Source organism: Penicillium riverlandense (genome assembly GCF_028828495.1).
Source record: "Penicillium riverlandense strain IBT 135883 chromosome Unknown utg000008l_segment0_segment0, whole genome shotgun sequence".
NCBI lineage: Eukaryota > Fungi > Ascomycota > Eurotiomycetes > Eurotiales > Aspergillaceae > Penicillium > Penicillium riverlandense.
Genome location: NW_026643199.1, coordinates 497,570 through 514,730, shown reverse-complemented (window position 1 = coordinate 514,730; position 17,161 = coordinate 497,570). Strand labels below are relative to the sequence as shown.

The 17,161-nt window shown below is 52.8% G+C and overlaps 8 protein-coding genes across 8 annotated transcripts; 3 read left to right on the top strand and 5 right to left on the bottom strand.

Moving 5' to 3' along the window:
• Nucleotides 1–2,186: 2,186 nt before the first annotated feature.
• N7474_009198 (uncharacterized protein) lies at nt 2,187–4,334 on the bottom strand (the record flags this gene model as incomplete). The annotated part of the gene is made up of 5 exons (XM_057200608.1): nt 2,187–2,755; nt 2,813–3,768; nt 3,820–3,882; nt 3,938–4,154; nt 4,226–4,334. The coding sequence occupies 5 exons, from the start codon at nt 4,332–4,334 to the stop codon at nt 2,187–2,189; spliced, it is 1,914 nt and encodes a 637-aa protein (XP_057048595.1).
• A 383-nt stretch (nt 4,335–4,717) lies between these two features.
• Nucleotides 4,718–6,889, top strand: N7474_009197 (uncharacterized protein; the record flags this gene model as incomplete). The annotated part of the gene is made up of 3 exons (XM_057200607.1): nt 4,718–5,302; nt 5,352–6,379; nt 6,448–6,889. The coding sequence occupies 3 exons, from the start codon at nt 4,718–4,720 to the stop codon at nt 6,887–6,889; spliced, it is 2,055 nt and encodes a 684-aa protein (XP_057048594.1).
• Nucleotides 6,890–7,018: 129 nt separating this feature from the next.
• Nucleotides 7,019–8,877, bottom strand: N7474_009196 (transcription factor domain-containing protein; the record flags this gene model as incomplete). Its single annotated transcript, XM_057200606.1, has 2 exons — nt 7,019–8,002; nt 8,053–8,877. 2 exons carry the CDS (start codon nt 8,875–8,877, stop codon nt 7,019–7,021), a joined length of 1,809 nt encoding a protein of 602 aa, XP_057048593.1.
• Nucleotides 8,878–9,230: 353 nt separating this feature from the next.
• On the top strand, nt 9,231–10,052 carry N7474_009195 (enoyl-CoA hydratase/isomerase family protein; the record flags this gene model as incomplete). The annotated part of the gene is made up of 1 exon (XM_057200605.1): nt 9,231–10,052. The coding sequence occupies one exon, from the start codon at nt 9,231–9,233 to the stop codon at nt 10,050–10,052; it is 822 nt and encodes a 273-aa protein (XP_057048592.1).
• Nucleotides 10,053–10,456: 404 nt separating this feature from the next.
• Nucleotides 10,457–10,864, top strand: N7474_009194 (EthD domain-containing protein; the record flags this gene model as incomplete). The annotated part of the gene is made up of 1 exon (XM_057200604.1): nt 10,457–10,864. The coding sequence occupies one exon, from the start codon at nt 10,457–10,459 to the stop codon at nt 10,862–10,864; it is 408 nt and encodes a 135-aa protein (XP_057048591.1).
• A 51-nt stretch (nt 10,865–10,915) lies between these two features.
• Nucleotides 10,916–11,541, bottom strand: N7474_009193 (nuclear transport factor 2 family protein; the record flags this gene model as incomplete). The annotated part of the gene is made up of 2 exons (XM_057200603.1): nt 10,916–10,954; nt 11,014–11,541. 2 exons carry the CDS (start codon nt 11,539–11,541, stop codon nt 10,916–10,918), a joined length of 567 nt encoding a protein of 188 aa, XP_057048590.1.
• A 300-nt stretch (nt 11,542–11,841) lies between these two features.
• N7474_009192 (PIG-F family protein) lies at nt 11,842–12,877 on the bottom strand (the record flags this gene model as incomplete). Its single annotated transcript, XM_057200602.1, has 3 exons — nt 11,842–11,998; nt 12,059–12,345; nt 12,404–12,877. The coding sequence occupies 3 exons, from the start codon at nt 12,875–12,877 to the stop codon at nt 11,842–11,844; spliced, it is 918 nt and encodes a 305-aa protein (XP_057048589.1).
• A 659-nt stretch (nt 12,878–13,536) lies between these two features.
• Nucleotides 13,537–16,343, bottom strand: N7474_009191 (uncharacterized protein; the record flags this gene model as incomplete). Its single annotated transcript, XM_057200601.1, has 3 exons — nt 13,537–15,737; nt 15,792–15,944; nt 16,088–16,343. 3 exons carry the CDS (start codon nt 16,341–16,343, stop codon nt 13,537–13,539), a joined length of 2,610 nt encoding a protein of 869 aa, XP_057048588.1.
• Between the last annotated feature and the right edge of the window lie 818 nt (nt 16,344–17,161).

Here is a 17,161-nt window from a genome sequence, read left to right as displayed (position 1 = left end):
CGGCGACCGCAGCTAAATGCCTATCTACACGCTTCCTATATCGACATGATAATGTCTGCCGGCGGGGTCTTCCCTACACGGGCTGCGGCCGGTTTTGTGAGGGCACGATTCAGATCCTGGAGAAGCGCATTTTAATTAGATTCATGTAACCTACTTCAATCTATGGCATTTGTAGAGGCGCAGGATTATCTAAACCCCAAAGTCTAGTTTACCAGTAGGCGTAAGTGTACCCGTATATGGTCTTGATCAAAGCTGAATTCCGAGTTTCACGACAGACATAGTCTCTCTTCGGCTAATAATGGCCCAGATTTCAGTACATTCTACCTTCGGTCTCCAGATGAGGTATCGATCCGCTCACATTCCAGCCTCACTTAATAATTGGGGTTCTTGGTTGTATCTACCTCTCCTCTTCAAGATTCAGTCTCTGTTCAATTTCGATCATAATTCGTCTCTCTGCGTTCGAATTGTATTTGTATCGTTACTTGATTGACAGGCTTTCTACTCTGTACATGTAGATCCTTAAAAGGCATTCACAGTTAGCAGTAACATCTATGTCAGGATAACGGATTTTCTGTTTCCTATGATTCCCCAGTCTCGCATATCTACTACCTCTGTCGGCAAATCCCTCAATCTTGGGAAACATCGGGCTCTCGTTTTCAAGTCCCCGCCGTCTCTAGGCAATAGCGCAGGTGGAATCAAAATCAGGTTTTTTCTGCTACCATCGTGCAGCTCACCAAGACGAACCGTGTACTCCGGGTTGAAAACGATGCCTGGTTTCCAGGGACTCCGACGGTTCTTGTTCCACCAGCGACTTGTGTCTGTAATGTAGTCATCGACCTCTAATTCCCCCGCATGCCACACTTTATATCCACTGGTATCGTATTTCGGGATCCAGAGTTTTGGCTTATCTAGCCATACGTCGGTTCTAGCGGTGATAACACAGTACCTTTGAACGAAAAAGGGTCAGTTTTTATTCAAAGTCAACATAACAAATCATTTACCAATCGCCTGGGTTTCCCGGCCAGTCTCCAGGCCCGTCGGTCATATACACACCGTGGCCGACTCGTGTGCCCGCACGAGCCCCAGTATACGTGAGAAACTCTTCGCTATTATAGATTCGGGCTTGCTCCTATGTCGTAATGATTAGTTCAGCGGAAACAGGTCTGGAGAGAGCTAGCATACTCTGCTAACAGTTCTATAGCCAATAATGGTCCGGTCTATCCTCCTTGGCATTGCTAGAACAAAGCTAGCTAGCCACAGTAGGACTAGGAGCCTCATATTTCTGAAAAACGCCATGATTTTCGCTTTCTATTCAATTCCGAAGCCCTAGAGATAGAGACTAGAAGAAATGAAAGATCCGGGTGCGAAGCAAGTGAAAAGCCAGGTTTACCAAACCCAGAGAAAGACCGGTTAATAAGGGCCAAAGGACCAACGCGTCCGTCCAATTCCTATGTACATCCAACCACAAAGGACCAGGGGCGAGGACAATTTTTAAAACGAGGTATAGGTAGCTAGGCATTAAAGGGGGCAGAAAAAACAACGCGTCCGTCAGATTCCTATGTATATCATACTACAAAGGGCAAGGGGGCAAGCACAATATTCAAGAAGAGGTGTGGGGGCCTAGGCATTAGAAATGCCGATCAGGAAGCCTATTCCGTAACATGTCAAAGCTCAGAGTCCTACAGGATTTACTATTCTCCACCAACAGGCGCCCCGGCGCCCTGGCCCGCCCCCATTACTTGCCAGTCGGGGGATATAGCGTGGTTATTTTTACTCAGGGGGCGAGATATGCGCGCTAGAAAAGGAATGAGCAGGTCCCGAAATGCCCGACATGATCCTGTCTACAGTGGTGTTGCTAAAGTCTGAGACCCTCCAAAGTACCTTTCTTTACCGTTTCAATATAAGGGACATACCGCCCGTTAATACTTGATTTTGAGTAGTGCGGACGCTAACTGCCAGCAGAATATTGATTGGAGGATCTCAGTCTTTTGCAACACCACTTTATATGCATTTGCTAGTCAATCGTACACGACGTCTTTCCATCACCTTACTGCCATTGTGCTTTTCGTCCGAAGGAAGAAACAAGCAGCCTATTAAAGTAGGTTTAAATACGATATGCTAGAAAATTCTATATTCCCAGTAAATAACATGCTCTAAGTGGAAAGCTCAAGGTGGTCACCCTAATTTCAAATCTTCGCCGCCCTGAATCCTGCGGAAGCAGTTGATGGGAGATCCACGCCCCAAACAATACGACAGTCCCACTGCGTTCGCTCCCGCTCCGTTGGCCCCTTGTCCTGCGCCGAGGCCGAGCGTTGGTAGATGAGGTCTGTAAATGCGAATTCCCCCGGCACACCCTGTCCTTCCAGTACCCATCTCCGAGCGACCTCGCGAGCAACTCCGTCGTTATCGCGTTGCGCATCTAGCGCAAGTAGAATACTACTCACAAGCCAAGCCAGGGTAAACATGATCTGACGGCCAATTCCAAGTACACTGGAAAGACCACGCTTATCTTGCCCAGCGGCCAGCTTCTCCCGTAAAGCAGACCAAACATTTTGGAGAGCCGCTCGGAATGCAGGATCCGACACCTGAGCAACTGCATCAGTGATCCAGGATCCGAAAATGTCAAGATTGCGGCCATTCGTTAGATGCCGCACAGTTTCGCTGGCAAGAACGTTGGTTGTGCCCTCCCAGACACTGTTACTCGCAGTGTCACGCCACAATCGGCTCACGTTGAACTCAGGCTCTTCCGGCTCATCTGTAATTGATGTGTTAAAAGAAAATGTTGGGCAATATGCATAGGAAAGCAGCTTACCCATATAGCCAACGCCGCCCATTGCTTCCTGGCACTCCTGGAACGCCAGTGTGGCAGACTTACAGACCACAGCCTTAGAGGTTGAGGTGAGGACTCGCAAGGCCACCGAAGCGGTGTTTGGAGATGCCGCTAACACCTTATAGTGCGCTGGAATACCCGTGGGGAATCCATTATCAACAAAGCCAAGCAGCGACGAAGTAAAGAAGGCCAGCTGCAACCAGCCTCGATGCTTAACCTCTAGTTGAGACAGAACGTTCAAATGCATGGGGAAGGTCCACAGAGGTTGGTCAATCGTCGTACGTGCTCGAGCAAATGCCTTGGCAATGTCCAGAGCTCGGCGCAAGCATGAAACTGCTGTGATAAAGTTGTGAGTGCGCGTAGTATTCAACAGCAAAGCAATTGTAGCAATGCCGCGGTCTTTGGGGCCGACGAGATGTGCGCGCACATCCTTTAGTTCGACCTCAGCCGTAGGGAGTTCCTTGGTGCCCATCTTGTTTTTGAGTCGGTGAATGCGAATCCCATTCGAAGCCTCTTTCTTGTTGCCGTTGGCATCAAGGACCGTTTTCTTGGTCGGTGCCACAAAGAGCGACAGTTCTCCAGACTCGGTCTTTGCCAACAGCAGAACAATATTACAGTCCGTGGCGCTGCAGAAGAACTTGAAGCCAGATAGCAAGTAGTCTCCCTCCTCCATATTTCCGAATCGACCTGTTTTAGATGCCAGCGGGGAGTAAACGGCTACAGTTTCGCTATTTCGGACGTCACTTCCTCCAGGACGCTCAGTCATCCACTGAGCCGAAACCCAACTGTTCTCGCGAGCAATTATTTTTGCATAGAGCTCATGAAACGGGTGGTCGGCGGGCACAGAAGGCAACTGGTGCCGGAACAAGCGAGCGGCCCCGGAGGTCATGGATACCGGGCATGAGTAGGCGGCCGATGATGCGGAGAAGATGTAGTTGCTAGGCATGCGTTAACGGAAGGGTAAACATAGATTATTCAAAAACACTTACAAGGCATGTTGCACAACCCGTCTGTATGGTCCAAATTCATCTTCGTATCCCCGGCCAACCACGCTGAAGGTAGAGTCAACATCAAGAGCAGCAGATTCCCAGGGAACCTCCTACATACCCATTTTTGAGGCCCCATTTGCCCAACTCTTTCCAGCCAGTACTAGTCATTAAACGATCCGCCTCATACCTGGCACCCCAGACATTGCGTGTCTTGATGTATGGCGGCTGGCTTTCAGCATTGCCAATCAAATTATTTATTTCATCGGAAATTGCTTCAGCACCGAAGTTGCGAAGGTCTGGAGAGATCTTTGCAAGAATGTCATCAGGCAAATGCCCTATAACAAGGAAATATTAGTACTGGGTTCACAAAACCATAGTTAGTAACAACAGCCCAGGAAGAACATACACTGCAAGATGCGTTGAAAGATCGGGTCAGAGGTCGCTGGATTCTCTAGGGCCGGTGTCGAGAGGATAAAGCCCTCATCGGCGGTCGAAGGTTTGAGAGGTTGAGACATGCTGGCTGGGAGGCGAGCAGAAAATTACTTAGGGCGACCTGGGGACCAATAATGAACACCTCACTTTCTTCGCAGCTTCCGTGTTATATACCGTCGGTCCGATCGGCCATGCGGGGGGTGGAGTCACGTCGGCAACGTCGCCTGTATAGCGTCGTCTGGCGTAGGACCCAGCAACACTACCGAGAGCGACCGACAATCGCCGAAACTGTCCGCATCAGCTCCAAGGAGCACTGCGGGGAGACCGACAGGTGTGTGCCGATCGCCGGGGTATTAATGCTATTATTGCTGTGGGCGCAGACTTAAATGTCGACCGGCTTCTTCACTATATCAAACTGCCTGCAGACCAGCACATACTTGCAATTCAGGCCAAATTCATAAAGACGATGGCTAGTGCAGACGTCTCTAAGGGCACCAATGCCCTCGAAAAGCCCATTCCTATATGGACACCCACGGTTCCGCAGGATCAGATCCCCATGAACATCTACCGCGCCCATATCAACCGCAAGTTCAACCAGAAGTTGCGTTCATCGCAGGAGCTGCATCAATGGTCCGTCAACAATTTGCAGGACTTCTGGACGGACCTCCACCAGTACACGGGCATCATTCCAGCCCTGCCCCCGACAGTCACCACTGCATATGATCCCAATATTCCGATGGAAAAAGTGCCGGAGTTCTTTCGGGGTGCAACCGTCAACTATGCGGAAAATGTGCTTTCGGGCAGAGACCTCGACAAGAAGGCCCTGGTTGGAGTCCGTGAAGGGCAAGGCTTGAGCGGCGAGGTCTGGACCTGGGGCCTGTTGAGAGAGAATGTGAGAAAGGCGAGGAGTGCCTTGCTGCGGCTTGGGGTTAAGGAAGGAGACCGCGTGTCAGCCATTATCTCAACCAGCGTGTGGTCCGTTGGATTATTCCTGGCCACCGCAAGCATTGGTGCTATCTGGACCAGCATTGCACCGGATCTCGGTGAAGAGGTAAGACTTGAGCACTTCTATTGCGATCGAGAGATACTGATAGCTACAGGGATGTCTGTCGCGACTGCAACAAGTCACACCGCGGGTTTTGTTTGCCGACGGCGAGTCGACATACAAGGGCAAGTTTAAGTCGAATGTACCCAAGATTCGCAATATCGTCAAGGCCATGAAAATCAAGCCCCAGGTATTTTTGATTCCTATTACTGGCAATCATGAACAGGCATTCCCCAGCCTCGAGTCATTTTTGTCCATGTCGCAGCCGAGCGATACTTTGGAGTTCAAGAGAGTTCCGTTCTCACACTCACTTTACATTCTCTACACCAGCGGCACCACCGGACAGCCAAAGTGCTTGGTCCACAGCCACAGCGTCATCCTACAGCACAAGAAGACATCGGTCTTGCACAACTCATTGACCGCCGATGATGTTGTATTCCAGTACAGCAGCACTTCATGGGTGCTATGGAACATCATGATTGGCCATCTGTCTGTGGGCCCGACTCTGGTTCTATACGACGGATCACCGCTGTGGCCAACCGCGAAGACGATGGTGAAGATCGCTGAGCATCATCGGGTGACATACTGGGGCGTGTCTCCGCGCTATCTTCAGGAGCTGGAGATGACTGGATGCATTCCCAAGAATGAATTCGACTTGTCCTCTATGAAGATGGTGCAGACAGGCGGGTCCCATCTTGGAGCCGACCAGTATCACTGGTTCTACCGCGCATTCCCGCCTAGAATCCATCTCACTAGTGTCACTGGTGGCACGGACTTGGTTACATCCTGGATCGGAACCGACCCAGCAGGCCCCCTATATCCCGGCGAGATCCAGCTTCCCATGCTGGGCCAGGACGTGGATGTGGCTGATCCTATCACGGGCGAGTCGACCAAGACCACTGGGCAGCATGGCGAATTCGTATGCCGCAAGCCATTTCCATCCATGCCGGTCTTTTTCTGGGGTGATAAAGACGGAGAAAAGTACAAGAGCACGTATTTTGACAAGTTCGAAAACTGCTGGGCTCAGCATGATTGGGCAAGCTACAATCCCTTGACAAAGGGATGGCAGATTCACGGCAGAAGGTAGGCTGAAGATGCTCGAAAAGAAGTTTTGCCTGATTGACTGGATGCTGATGGATTTGAAAAACCAGTGACGGTGTGTTGAACCCGCAAGGCATTCGCTTCGGATCGTCGGACATCTATTCAATTACCGAGTCGGCTCCTTTTAATTCGGTGATCTCAACCACTCTGTGTGTTGGGCGAAGGAGACCGCAAAGGGACACTGATGAGTCTGTTTTCCTGTTTGTCGTGATGCAGCCCAACAAGCTTTACAGTAGCCAACTCGCCCTGGAACTGAAAGATGCCATCCGCAGTGGACTAAGTAGCAAGCATGTCCCGCGCTTTGTGATTGAGGTGAAGGAGGTACCCATGACGGTCAATGGCAAGAAAGTCGAAACCTTGGTCAAACAGGTAATTTGCTCGGGTCAGCTTCCCAAGACAATCAGCAGCACAGTGGCAAACCCGGGATGTCTGGATCACTTCAGACAGTATTATGATCTGGAGGCAAACAAGGAGAGCAGGAGCAAGCTATAGACACAGTGTATCATAGATCAATAGATAGAATTCATTCTGCCTCTAGTTTTCACTATAGGAGGACACAAGTATAGTAGATGCGTGAACGCCGAGATTTTGGGTATATGTTGGTGGCAAAAAAAACTTCTTTCACAAATTGAGAAGCCAGGAGCCACTCCAGTCAAATCCAGCCCCTTCCCAATTGTTACTAAATGGATCCAAGTCGGCATCGAGTGTCGTAAGGTCGTAATTCTCTGTAAGCTGCTCTTCCGGTCGCGTGTCGAACGGGTGAAGCGCATCACTGGCTTCTTGAAGGTCTGCTAACGAGCAAGTGGCCGCGATGGCTGTGTTGCCATTAGGTGGTTCAGAGGACTGTCCAATAAAGCGCCATTGTTTGCACATTTTGCTGTCAAATCCCTCAAAGAACGAAGCCGTGTCAGGGTCAAGAGTAGGCGATGGACCTTCGAACGGCCCTTGCGCGCGGACTTCCTCGGTCAATTTATTAAGAGCTCGCAACGGACCAACCGCCGAGAGCCACCTTTCGGACAGTTTCTGAAGCGACAACTTCATTACCGTCAATTCATGTTCAGCCATGCTTTGTAGGTGCGTATATCGACAGCTTGAAAGTAGCGGAAGCCCGGCACAAAGACCATAGAAGGCAAAAACAGGGCCCAAGTAGCGGAGCTCATCTCGTAGAAGAAACTCCTCCCAGATGCCCGCGATAAACGAGGACGCCACGATGGATACAGCCGGCGGTACGCTGTTTGGGGTGGGTGAACGGTGAAGAATGATTAGCACAACGAAATAGATGACTAGTAGTTGCTGGAACTCGAAATGGCAGGTGAATGCGTCCTCTTGCGTGAGGACAGACGAGCGTAGCTTCGGGATCGCTTGCTTGGCCCATCGATACACAGCATTCTCCAAATTGACCTGCCGCTGTCGAGAGATCTCTTTGCGCAAGTAACATTCAACTGTATCACCCAGAAGCCGAGTGATGGTGCAATAGGCTAAGAAAAGCTGGGCCTTAAAGTCCCGGACGGGGAAATCATCTAGCGAGGGCGGGAGCACGTCGCTGTCACGCAGATTTATGGTCCGTGGGCGCCCGACTCCCACGGAAATGATATTATCGCGAATCTTGTCTCGTCAGCTGCAATCTCAAGACTTCCAGGGAAAAAAAGACTTACAACTAAAGACCACCATAAACGACGTCGAAGCCCACGGTCTCTGGCATTCGGGGGTGGCTCTTTATGTAGTCCGATCTGGAAAGCCATTGCACCCGCGGTGCGAATCCAAAAGCCGCTTGTGTCGGTAGAAACACTCTCGGGTCCTACTGGATTGTACCAATGCAAAAGACAGGCTGCCACAATCGATATGAGGGGGTTGTTGGTGCCGCCAAAAAAGAATAAAAGCTTAGCTCGCCGGTAGAACACTTCGCTGGTCCCGTATTCCAAGGGTGTCTTTGATACTCGACTGCCTGCCAGGAAAATTGCCTGGAGAAGTAGCATGGGTGGTTGCGCATTTTCATCCAGCCATCGCGGGTCGACAATGGGGGTCCAGGAAACGCAATACTTGTTAAAGCTATCAATCAGTTCCTTCTGGACCGATATTGGCGGCAGCTCAAAAGCGCCTTGCTCTTGAAGCATTTGTAGGTCTGCGTCCGACACCTTTTGCTCGGGATATGTGGCTTCGCGACCGGGCTTGACCATATTCTCGTTGAACGGCACGCTCCCGCCGAGATACTCACTACGCCCGCGGTAGCTTTCTTCCTTGATGAAGGGCGTGCCATCGTTGTCAGGCAACGACAATGACCCCGTGGATATTGCATTGGCCGTTTGAGCAGGGTCTAGAGAGAAGCTGTGCGATTCTATTCGACTCTCGGTCGGGCCCGGGGCGTGGGAAGCGCTGCGCTGGGGTGTCTCGCTCAGAGCAGGGTCAGGGATGTGCCGCCCCGGTGACAGACTGTTGGTGAATCTTTTGCGCTTCCTTGTATAGGGCCTAAATGCATGCATTAATTAGTCGCCAGGCCGCCCATTCCGGGCGCCTCTACATACCTGCACTCCACATCGGACTTGCGGCAATTGGTGCACGGGTCGTGGGTAGCCAAGTCACAGCGCACCTGGGGCAGTCAGCATTGCCGAAATAAGGCTAGAAGGATCTACCCGCTAAATTACCTTGCGCTTGTGACAGATGATACACGCGCTGGACATGGCGCTATGGGGTGGAAATCAGTCGATCCGATGGAGGTCGGAGAGGTGCGTTGCGGATGTGGGGTTTAGCCGAGGCATTCCTGGAGAACAGGAATGATGATGTATAAGGTTGGCCCATCACCGATTCACTATGGATAGTGTATTTCACCTGCATCATGGCGACGGACGCGCCTCTCGTGCTGACCGACACCACTCATGAGGGCATCACAATTGTCACCATCAACCGGTCCCCTCGGAAGAATGCGGTCGACCCCCCGACAGCCTCGAAGCTGTACGAGGCCATCCTCGCGTTTGAGGCTGACGCAACACAAAAGGTCTGCATTCTCACCGGCACCGGTGATACCTTCTGTGCAGGCGCCGACTTGCACAGCGTTGCGCAAAAGCGCGATAATACTCCCGGCGAAAACCTCCAGCCGGTCTCCGGCCGCAACTTGGGGCCTATGGGTCCTTCCAGGCTTATCGTTCAAAAGCCGATCATTGCGGCGGTCGCCGGCTATGCGGTCGCAGGTGGCCTGGAGCTGAGTCTACTGGCCGACATGCGCGTGGCTGAGGAGGGCTCGGTGTTTGGCGTCTTCTGCCGGCGCTGGGGAGTGCCACTTATCGACGGAGGCACTGTTCGCCTGCAGGCGATTGTCGGCCTCGGCCGCGCCATGGACATGATATTGACTGGTCGACCAGTTGGCGCTCAGGAAGCACTAACTATGGGACTGGCCAACCGTGTGGTCCCGAAGGGAGAGTCGTTGAAGGAGGCTCTTGCCATTGCAAAGCAGCTCATCGCCTTCCCAGAGCTTTGCATGAACACAGACCGGCGCTCCTGCTACTACAGCGCATTTGAGGCCTCTTCCTTCGAGGACGCCATGTCTCAGGAATTCAATGCCGGACGCAAAGTCATCTCTGCCGAGGCCATCGCCGGCGCGGCCAAATTCAGCAAAGGGTCGGGCCGACATGGCAGCTTCAAGGAGTTCGGCAAGCTTTGATTTATCCCGTATATGCATTGTCCACAGCATGATTGGCCTGGCCGTATTTACCCTGCTTCATTTGGCTTGCAATTGGATCTACATAAGCCGCCACCAATGTTGTCAAAGCGTGGTCTTACATGTCGAATATAGCACGTACTAATAGGACGGAAGACTCCCCAATATGGGGTTGGAAATTACGAATCAATACGTCTCTCGTCTCTAATTCTGTCAAAGGCTAAAAATAACAGACAATTGAAATACACAAAACGAATACGTAAGCCAAATGGGGCTAAATTTAGTATCATAGCCTCGTGCTAGTTAATACATAAACACCGACACGACCCTCTTTCAGGTTGTCATATCTACTTCCTTTGCTGTGCCTATTCCAATCAATCTGCAAGATCAGAACCATCTCTAGCAAAATGACGGTCCGCATTCTTCTCTTCGCCCCCCGCAAGCCCGATATTACTCCGGCCCAGTTCAAGGACCACTACGAAACTAAACATGTCCCACTCCTTCAAAAAATAGCCGGGTCTGACTTCCCAGTCTCCCACAAACGTCTTTATCTGGCTCGCCAGCCAGTAGATGGAGGTGTCGACGGCACTCCTCTCTACCCGGCAGTGGTATTTTTGGGCGATCAAGCTCAGTTTGACTTTGACGCCATTGCAGATGTATCTTTTGAGGACCAGAATCACTTCGAGGCATTCCGAGCCAAGGTCGAAGCACCAGAGGCGGCAAAAATCATCGGGGAGGACGAAAAGCGCTTCTTAGATTGGAAGAATGTTCGAATTGTCATGTCGGATGATGCTATGGAAACTAAGCGGGCCTGATGCCATTCTGGTTGCTCTATATGCCATGGTCGATAGGTACAGGAACATGTTCTAGCAAACAAAAATAGTCTCATTGCCAATGATCGGGCCCTATATAGATGGATTAGTAAATGACAGGAGGCCATTTTGTGTTTTTGTCGCAAGCATACCATATATACCAAATTCCGGTGCTCAATGCGCCATGTATGATCTGGCTGCCGATGCCATATATCCTGGTACTGACCATAGGCATACGCGACTTGGCCGGTAGCTTGTCCGGAGCCGAAATGCGCAGCGCGGTAGTAGGTCACGGACTCGGCGACGGTAGACGAGACAGGATCAATCAGCTGGGTGCCAAATAGATGCTGTGTCGTAACACACTCCAGGCTGGCAGCTAGTTCCGACTTGATGTTGGACAGCGGAGTCAGAACATTGAGGGGTGCCGAGTAGTTGGCGACGGCATTTTGCGCAAAGACCTTGTCAAGGGCGTCGAAGTTCTTTCCATCAATGGCAAATGGGTATGGCGCCAGGGTGTTTCGCATTGCCTCGACTACGGCTGCATCTTCGCTGGCGTGTGGTACGAAATCATCGGCTAGCGCGAGAAGTGGGATGGGTGCTGTACCTAACGGCGGCGAGGCATCCGCGACAGCGGTAGAAAGAGAGAGCCCGGCAAAGGCAATGAGAGCGTGGAGTTTCATGGTGGTTTGGGATGGGATAGAATGAAGTTTTCAGGGGCAATTGTTGTTAGGGTTGCTTACTGGTGAGCGAAAGTAGCCAGCACCCCTGTCAAGTAGTTCTCGTCTAGTTAACTACTCCGTATGGTCTAGGCCCACACCGCACTAACCAAAGCTGTGACGGAGAAAATGGAATTGGTCACGGATAAGCGACTAGGCCATGATAGTATATATTAAATGATTGATCCTGACAAGAGGCGATTTACGGCAGAAGCCTCTAAATCTGCGTGCACCGAGCTGCGGCACAACTGTTACAGCAAATCCCTAGTTCATCTTCTTCTCGGCATTGTCATTGACCTCCGGAGCAAATTGAATCCGCTTTCCGTAGAGAAGAGGAGACCGAGACACCAACGAACCCACGGCATGGCCGATGTAGGCACCAACCAGAATAGTGATAGGGAATGCTTGCCACGGCCGATCCCTGCCATCCAAAAGTCAGCCGAGATGGATCGTTGGAATTCAATGATTGTAGAATACTGACCAGTCCAATGGAATGGGAATAGCACCGAACCATGCTCCCAGGCCGGTCCCGAGAGCGCCGCCCCAGACGATGTCCGCCGGACGAGCGAAGCCCCAGACTTCTTTCCAAACCGCACCGTCGACTCCATGAACGTATACCAGTGCAGTGGCAGAAAGAACAGCCATATGGGCGGCGCAGAGCATAGTCTCAGCGTTTTGGGTGGTGAGCGGAGCGCCGAAGAGGACGAGCAGGATGGCCAAAACGGGTGTGGCCAGGAGAGAGAGGAGCGCGAGCGACAGGAAAGCAGGCTATACAACGTCATCAGCGTTAGAGAGCATCCAATTGTCCAAGAAGCAGCTCTTATACCATCAATTTAGCCCAAATGCCAGCCCAAACGTTCTTGCCCGTCTGTTGCTTCCGCCGGTAGCCAGGCTTACCGGGGCGCAACGCGACGCTAGGCGAAGAGGGCGTTCGGGGAGCGGATTTCCTCTCCCCATCCCCGGGAACCGGTGACCCCGTGTCCGTCGCCTTGGAAGATGAAGGAGACGGCACCGTCCCAACCGGCGGAAGACAGATCACCACGTAGCTCAACTGCAGGAGGAGCAGCCACGGCAGGGTATTGAGGAGCTCCCGGGCCGGATTCGCAGTCAATGCATCAAAGCGGAAAGCACATAGCGTCAGCAGCAATGCCGGGTGCACGAACGAGTAGATTTGCGCGGTGGGTGAAGGAAGGACGTTGACAGGCGGAGTGGGAGGTTTCTCAACGACGGGTTGGCCTGGAGTCGAGCTGGAGGATGCCGCAGGGCTCAAGGAAGAAGCAGGAGAGGAGGGCGAGGCCATTGTGGACACATGGGAGCAGAACTTGCGGTCTGGTTTGGTCGAAGTTCATCCAGGCGTGGGAAAGGGAAGGAAACTAGCTCGGGTTTGTCTAGTTTGCAGCTGGTGGTTGATGCCTCGTCACTCAGGCACCGAAAGTTTGCTTTAGTTTACTTCGTAGACTGACCAACATACGATAATAATCAACCAACTAACTTCATGTAACTTCTTGGAATCTGATTGTAGGCGCAATCGTGAAACGGCCTGAACCAAGGTCCAACAGTAGGCAATCAACCACCAAAAGAACAGATAGACTGGCTGAAGATAGAGACATCCATACATTCATTGACACATCGCGACGCATGACACCGGCAAGAAAGGGATATGAACAGGGATTAGGTGTAGAAAGAACGCGTAGAGAAGAGCATTCCGGGAGAAAGGCCAGACAAGAGAAGCAGGGCCAGATCAAAAGGGGAGATTGCTTCAAGGTATAAGATCCCAAAGCACAAGGAAAGAGAAAAAAGAAACAGACACAGACAATACTAAAACAGATGATAGGAAACCCCCAATACCAGACCCAAGTCTCTCCCTAGTGCTTGAGAAGAACAGAAAAAAACCATCGCTAAGACAAAAGAGACACAAGCCCTAAGCAGTTGCGCAAGCCGGAAAGCGTCAGAAGACACTTAAGTAGTGGGCTCTGCAGCCTCCTTGGAAGCCTCCTTGGAAGCATCAGAAGAGCTCACTGGTGCCGAGGTCGGTGCCTCAGCAGTCTCGGTGCTTGCAGCTTGAGACACATCTTTGGCGGGGTCCGGAGCTGGGGCAGCGGACGGCACCACCGGGCTATGAGGCTCCTCAGGGATCGAAGGCGGAAGTCCACCAGGCATGGGAGAAACAGGGGAGCGAAGAGGCTCTTCCTTCGATTGCTCTCGCGGCGCCTCAGTGGATGGTGGCGTGCCATTGGCCTGGTCAGGACTGGTCGGGGACAGCGGCTGGCTCGTGAGAGAAGGATCTGTGTCCGAGAGACCAGGGCTTTTGTTTCGATCGCGATCATCCTTTACGCCATCCCGGACTTGAGCGACCTTGGCCTTGAATTTGCCAAATAGGCTTTTCTTCTCTGGCTCGGAGCTAGACGCACCATTGCCTTGAACCTCGGCATCCAAACTCAACGGTTGGCCCGACAGATCGCTAGAAGCATTCTGTACGTCATTTCCGACAGAGCTACTGCTCTGTTCGGCACCGGGGTTGTTTGCCGCGAGGGGCGGAGATGAGAGACCCAGTCCAAGCTGTTCGCTGCTCCGTTTAGACGAGCGAGGGAATCGCCAGCTGCGGCGGTGATCTCGGCGCTCGGATCGTGACGCCTCGTCGGTTTGATCTAGGTCCGAGTGGTCGGTGAACGAAGAGCGCGAGTTCATGGAAGGAGTGCGGGATTTATGGGGTCGGAGGGAACTGTCCGTCGCCGGCTGCGGTGTGTTCTCACCAGGGTTTGCATTGGACTCTGCCTGAGAGCCCAAAGTTGCCGACTGAGCTGGTCGAGGGGTGGTATCACCCATGCTGATGTCCGCCGACTGCCTTCCACGCGACGATTCCAAAACAGTATCCACACTTTCCGAGTTCACTCCTTGCAAAGAATTTGATGAGCTCTGGGCACTGGCACTGGCGCTGCCAGGAATTCGTCGCTTCTTCAACCGATTTGGCTGCCGGGTTTCCTTCTGCTCTCCATCTGCGGGGGGTGATTTGCTAAAGAGGCTGGAGAGTTTCCGTTCACGGGTCGGCGTCAGGGCTTGAGGGGGCGGAGAGGTGGGGGTTTGCAGAATTTCCTGCGGACGTGGGGTGTCGCTGGTACTGAGACGCTCGGAAGCCGCCACTGGTACGGGGCCGTGAGTCGAGGTATGCTTATACGAGGCAGCTAGCGTGGACGGTCCCACGGTGGCTTGACTATGGTCCTGCTCTTCTGACTCTTCGAGCACCGATGGCGTCCGACTGGTCGATCGAGAACTTTGATGGGAGGCGGAGAGACCAGTTTGATTGGTTGCGCTGGCCTCGTTGGGTCGTGAATAGCGCGCAGAAGCCACCACGGGAGTCATCTTAGACGGCAAGGTGTTACTGCGGTGAACGCCACCACCAGACGCAGATGTTGGGGTACCAGGGCTTGGGGCATTGTTGGAGTTCCGCGAGTTTTTCGATGAAACAGAGACGTTACGGCGCAGGGTGTCCAGCTTGCGGTGCCCCTCGGTGCTTCCACTGGCGCTGGACACGGAGCGACGGATATTCGAGTGCGACGTCTTGGGCGGCATGCCCGCCTCAACCTCCTTCATCGTTTGCTCGTCGGCTGCGGTGCCACTCATCCCAAACAGAAAGTGATCCTGATTCTCGATGAGGAAGATCAGCACATCCTGGCTCAGCTTGTACTCTTCGGGCGACATGTCATGCTGCGGGTGGGACAGCATCCCGGGCTGAAAGATAGCCGACAGGTTCCCCGAGGGCATGCGATTTTGGTCGGACTTGGATGCAAAGACTGCGAGAAGGTCGAGGATATAGAGGAGCAGTTGCTTGTTCAAGGGCGGCAGCTCAATGATCAGCCGCTGGTACGTTTCAACGGCCTTGGCGTGATCAAACTTGTCCGCATCGGCCGCTTGATCTTCGCTTTGAGCCTGCTTCTGGTAGGTGCGCAAGGGCTCCCGGAAGCGCTCGTAGAATTCCAACGGGACGATCGGCTCCGGCAACTGATTCAAGTACCGACGCAGCACGTTGGCCGCATCGTGCACGGTATATCCTGTCCAATCCAGCCCCTTCCCGTATCGCTCGGGTGAGTCGAAGATCTCCTGTAGGTCTTTGATACGCTTGGCGGAGCCGTTCAAGCGGAAGATGCCTTCCACGTCCGTGGCTAGTGGGGAAGGGTCAGCAAGGTCCGGTCAGACCGGGGATCCAAGCAACGTACCTTTCTCCTTCAGAAAGACACCGCACTTGGCGACAACAATTGGAACATAACCATAGATGAAACTTTCGCCGTGATCGTTGGTCAGGGAGATGGCGACGTTCGCGTACTTGATGCTGACGTTGAGTGGTACACCGAAGATGCCTCGCGGCGGTTCTATCGCAATCACGGATTAGCCGGGTCGCTCGAGGGAACAACATCTGAGGGACATGCGACGGCGGTCGCCATAATAAGGCCGCCACGAGGAAACGCTATGTGGCGCATCCAAGTTTCGGGCGTGGACCTTCAGGGGGCGCGACGCCGAACGCCGAAGGGGCGGGCAAGCTGGTCGGAGCGACGGAATTCCCGGCGCAGCGGTAGCATCGCCGTCGCATAGGGGAAACGTATGGTCGGCACTGTACCTTTCAATTCATCTTTCCTGGTGTTCCTTTTGAACTGCCTCCACCACGAGGCGAGGTCGCGTTTAGACGGCGGCGAGTTGGAGTCCACGGGGTCGGGCGAGGTGGGCAGCGGAGGAATGGGCTCAGTGGCCGGCTGCGACTTGCCGGTCACCATGGCGATCGAGGTGTGACTCGAGAGAAAGCCGTTGGTGCAAACGTGCAGGAGGGAGCGAAAGCGCGTAGGAAAGGACCGCCCTGCCGTCACCGCCCTCGGGTGGATAGAAGGCTGGGGTTGGGGTAGAAGGGCCCAAGAAGGGCAGACAGGAGTGAAGGAGAGACTGGAGGAGAGGCCACGATGACGGGGGAAGAGGGAGAAGGATGGGGGGAGGGCGCAGTAGGGGAGGATGAAGGGAGAACCGAGAGAGTGAGTGAGTGAGTGTGTGAGAAAGAGAGAGAGAGGGTCAAGGCGGGTGAGGATGGTTCACGGGGCACGAGCCAACGGTGTGGCAGAGTACTATGAATAGACCAGGGCAAGTGACAGAATTGATATTATCATGGTCACTATTGGCATTCTTATTCTTATTATAAGTTCTGCTATTTAATTATTATCCTTGTATTGGGGAATTGACGATTATAACAACTGTCTCACGACAATTTCTCTTCTAGGATCTACTCAACGGCCCTGTCTGTCCTCACGTCACCGACCCTACCCACTTCACGCCCCTGGTCAACCATCATGGCTAGACCCTGGCGAAGGGGCGGCGTGGCCATTCAGATGCCTTCGCCTACCGCAATTAGTACCGATCGACCCGCCGGTGGGCTCCGCTGACTTCGTGAATTTTTCTGGTAGTGTTCTCCTAGTGGGTCAGGGAGATTGCACACAGACTGACAGGCGCGGTCCTTTGTTAGAGGGGGTTATGATGATTCTGGGCATCCCTACAGGCATGCGGCAATAGTTTAATAATGGGTTCAATGATCATAATCAGAATATGT